Source organism: Aedes albopictus, chromosome 3 (genome assembly GCF_035046485.1).
Source record: "Aedes albopictus strain Foshan chromosome 3, AalbF5, whole genome shotgun sequence".
Classification (NCBI taxonomy): domain Eukaryota; kingdom Metazoa; phylum Arthropoda; class Insecta; order Diptera; family Culicidae; genus Aedes; species Aedes albopictus.
Window position 1 is genome coordinate 308,734,378 of NC_085138.1, and position 4,437 is coordinate 308,738,814.

The window sequence follows — 4,437 nt, forward strand, 5'->3', positions numbered from 1 at the left end:
GAGCAAGCCGAAAAGTCCAGCTTTTGGCCATGGGTGGACTAGAGCTGCAGTCCGCTTATTTTGGATTACCCGGGGCTGAAGATCAGCCAACAGACGTCGATGTTGATCCCTACAAAGCAGTTAAGGTAAAGCTTCAACAACACTTTTCACCCAAGCACCATGATAGCTTTGAGCGCTTTCTGTTTTGGTCCAGAAGAGAGTGAGTCCATTGAGAAGTTTGCTTCGAGAGTGCAACAGAAGGCAGAGAAAATTTCTTTCGGTAAAACCGAAATGGAAAGTCGACACATAGCCATAATTGATAAAATCATACAATACACCGCTGACGATCTGCGGCAAAAATTGTTGGAGAAGGAGAACCTCACTTTGGACGATACAATCAAGGTTGTGAATGCGTATCAAACCGTCAGATATCAATCGGCGAGAATGGCTCCCAAGAGAGTAGAACACGCTGTTAATCATTTGAGCACTAGCCATTCCGGAGTAGGACGAAATCCCAGATGTCAACGTTGCGGTTTCAACCAACATCGTCAAGGGGAGCGGTGTCCAGCGGTGAACAAGACCTGCCTTCGCTGTGGGCGAGTAGGACATTTTCGCACAGTTTGTCATTCCACCCTTGCATCTGATGCGGTAAGTACATGAATAATATTGTTTAGACATTTGGCTGTTATATTTCTAATATTGAAAATGCAGGGTTCCCATGAGCGTAAACGGAAGCCAGATTTTCCGAAACATGGCATTCCTCATCAACCTAAACGCTCAAAACGTGTCTACAATGTAACGGAAGATGTTGAGGTTGAAAATTTACCTGTGTACAATGTGGGAGACGATGATGATGAGCTTATAAAATGCAATGTGGGGGGAGTGGGAATCTTTATGCTAATCGATTCCGGCTCCAAATATAATCTGATTGACGACACAACTTGGGAGCTAATGAAGATGAGGGATGTCAAGATAACCAACGAGAGGAACGATACCGACAAGCGCTTCTTAGCTTATGGAAGGATTCCGTTGAAGGTCTTGATGGCGTTTGACGCAGAACTTCAAATTGACGATGACAACAGCTTGAAAACAACAACATCTTTCTACGTGATCGAAAAAGGGCAGCAACCGTTGTTAGGAAAAGTTACTGCTCAAAAGCTGGGCGTATTGCGGATTGGTCTTCCCACTAAGACGGCATCAGTTCATCTTGTTGATCGACCGGATAAAGCTTTTCCAAAAATGAAAGGTATCAAGTTGAGCATTCCAGTAGACCAAAACGTCCCTCCGGTTATCAAACCTCTGCGCCGTTGTCCTATTCCTCTGTTGGAAAAAATCAGAGGGGTGTGTACAAGACACAACCGCATGACGTAAACTACGTAAAGCAATTTGTTATGAACGACAATTGACTACTATGCAATTTCTTTGGATCAATAATAGAATTTGTAGTGGCTAATGGTTTTGAAATCGTTAATTTTAACAATTTAAATTCTACAAGATTTTGGTAGATTCTGGGGATTTGTGTTGGAAATATTTATAACAAAGTTTGAAACATAAGCAAAGCCTGAAGAAATTCCTTTATAGCTATACACTGTACACACAAGAAGAAAGCGTACTCGCCAGATTTGGTGACACGACCGGATGATAAGATAAGCTGTTGCATTTAGTTTAGGAGTAGTTTTCGAAATTGAGCGGTTTTGACATTTATGTGACCAGCGTCACTTTGTCAGAAAATCTACCGTTTACTTGTTCTTACAACTGCTCTCAAAAGGGCTATTTGAACAAGAATTTGTTGAAAATATTGTATGTGTCATCAATGTTTTCGAAACTGACAATCAACTAGCACAGTTTTAACAAACTTGTATTGAATATCTCATGGTTGCGACGGAGCGCTATTCAATTTTCACACAGCGCTTTGACACAGTGATTGACACTTGCGTCCCGGGATTTCGTCCTAAGAAAATTATTTCTTCACTCCTGTAGGACATTTTCGTAGCCCTTATAAGGGCTGTTTTACTAAAAGCGCGATTCAGCGGTGTAATTTTGTTGGCTTCTGCAAAGCTGCCCGAACTCCCGATGAAGCCAGAATGAAGAAAGTTTCCGCTCTTGCCGCACCAGAGATCTGATCCGGTGTGAACTGGTTAGCAGCCCCACTGGTACAGCGTACAGCAATGCGAAGACGACTAGCAACAGCCGAAGACCACCGCGCCCGGCTAGCCAAAGCATACTGAAGGGAGAAGCAAACGGAGAAACTGGCTAGCTGTCCTCCGATGCGTTCCCCTCGAGGTGTTACGAAAGAATGATGGAAGATGAGAAGAAGACAATAACTTATATACTAGACGGCTGTACGGCAAAGAGGTTCAAATTCCCCTCTCGCACGTGATTGGTTAGATGAAAGAGGGGTGAAAATTAGTGATGCCATACAGATTTTTGCACAATGCTTACCAATTGCTTTCGAATAATAATTATATCATTGAACTTTTGCAAATCGATCAGCACAATTATAATGTTTAACACATAATTTCTATAAATCATGCAATTTTTACGGCAAAATTGTAAAGAACATTTAAGAATTTTGCGAAGACCTACACACATTGAAATATGGCAACACTGAGTAATACATTTCATCAAGATGAAAATTTATTCATCATCTGAGTTGAAGAAAATGTTTTCCAATTGCCAAACAACTAGCACAGTTTTCGCACATTAAATTTTGAATTGAATTTCTCATTGTTGCGACAAAGCGCAGTTCAATTTTCACACAGTGCTCATAGTGATTGACACTTATGTGTCCCGGGCTTTCCTCATGAGAGAATTATTTGGTTCACTCCCGTGGGACATTTAACAATGGCTGTTTTAATTTACTTGCAGTATTACTGCAAGCGCGTTTCATGATTATGTTAATTACGATGTTGGCTTGTGCTGCCCGGACGCCCGATGAAGAAAATTTTAGCAGAGATCCGATCCGGTGTGAACCGGCTGGCGGCCCCACTGGTACCGCGCACGGCGTTGCCATGACGACTAGCATCAGCCAGCCGACGACCACCGCGCACGCCTAGACAAAACATACTGAAATTATTCGGTTCACTCCCGTGGGACATTTTCGTAGCCCTTTCAAGGGCTGTTTTGATTTACTTGCAGTATTTCTGCAAGCGCGTTCCATAATTTTATTGATTCCGATGTTGGCTTGTGCTGCACGGACGCCCGATGAAGCCAGAATGAAGAAAATGTTCGCAGAGCTGCTCCGGTCTGGTTGGCGGCCCCACTGGTACCGCGCACGGCGACGCGACGACGACCACCAGAGCAAGTGGCAACAGCCGACGACCACCACGCTCGGCTAACCAAAGCATACTGAAGGGAGAAGCAAGCGGAGAAACTGGCTAGCAGTCCTCCGATGCGTTCCCCTCGAGGTGTCGCGGAAGAATGATGGAAGATGAGAAGAAGACAATAACTTATATACCAAGCGACCAAGCCCAAAAATGTGCTCGCACGTGATTGGCTGAAAAAAATTAAAACATAGATTCACTTTTCCGCAATTTTCAATAGTTTGCTGTTGAAAATCAATAGTTTTCTCTATTTGACATGAAAGGGACATAGTTTTGCGATTGTTTGATGGCAAAATTTTAAAAATCGGTCAATAAATGGCTGAGTTATTAGCGTGCAAAATCTTTCATAATTTCGTGACGGTCGCAAAATTTAGATTTTCATTTTACACCCGGTGCCGTGGTACAGTACCGTATCTTCCCCATAGACGTAGTTTACGTCAAAAGTCAAGTCCAAGATAGACGAGCTATTGGAAATGGACATAATTGAAAAGGTAACTAAACCTGCTTCTTGGGTTTCGCCACTCGTCCCAATCCTAAAAGAAAACGGAGATTTGCGACTATGCATAGACATGCGGCGAGCCAACCAGGCTATACAGAGATTGAACCATCCGTTGCCAGTGTTCGACGACCTGATTGCTAAATTTCGGCACGCGAAATTTTTCACACTACTGGATATAAAACAAGCCTTCCATCAGGTCGAGATCACAGAAAGCAGTCGTGACATCACAACTTTCATCACCAATTGGGGGCTCTATCGGTACAAAAGACTATTATTCGGCGTCAACTGCGCACCAGAACTCTTCCAAAACCTGATGGAGAGCATTCTAGCCGAGTGTCCAAATATTGTCGTGTTCATAGATGACATACTCATTTTTGGCAACACCGAAGCTGAACACGATGCTGCTGTGAGAAAGGCCTTGACTGTGCTCAACCGGTACGGCATCATGCTGAACGATCATAAATGCAAATTTAAACAGCGAGAAGTCGATTTTCTGGGTCACCGACTATCGGAAAAAGGAATATCAGCTAGCGCAGACAAAGTGGAGTATTGTGTTGTTCTTTGCTGAGTATTGTGTTGTTCTTTACAGAGAAGAACATTAATCAAGACAATTAGATGATCGGCATTGAACCACAA

At 43.1% G+C, this 4,437-nt stretch overlaps 1 protein-coding gene across 1 annotated transcript; it reads left to right on the top strand.

Moving 5' to 3' along the window:
• On the top strand, window positions 1-3,743 carry LOC134284111 (uncharacterized). The gene is made up of 2 exons (XM_062842418.1): window positions 1-627; window positions 691-3,743. Exons 1-2 carry the CDS (start codon window positions 160-162, stop codon window positions 1,348-1,350), a joined length of 1,128 nt encoding a protein of 375 aa, XP_062698402.1. The 5' UTR covers window positions 1-159; the 3' UTR covers window positions 1,351-3,743.
• The last annotated feature ends 694 nt before the right edge of the window (window positions 3,744-4,437 follow it).

Coding starts and splice junctions, on each gene's coding strand:
- LOC134284111 (XM_062842418.1), top strand. CDS start 160: ATGATAGCTTTGAGCGCTTTCTGTTTTGGTCCAGAAGAGAGTGAGTCC. Junction 628..690: donor CCACCCTTGCATCTGATGCG/GTAAGTACATGA, acceptor TTGAAAATGCAG/GGTTCCCATGAGCGTAAACG.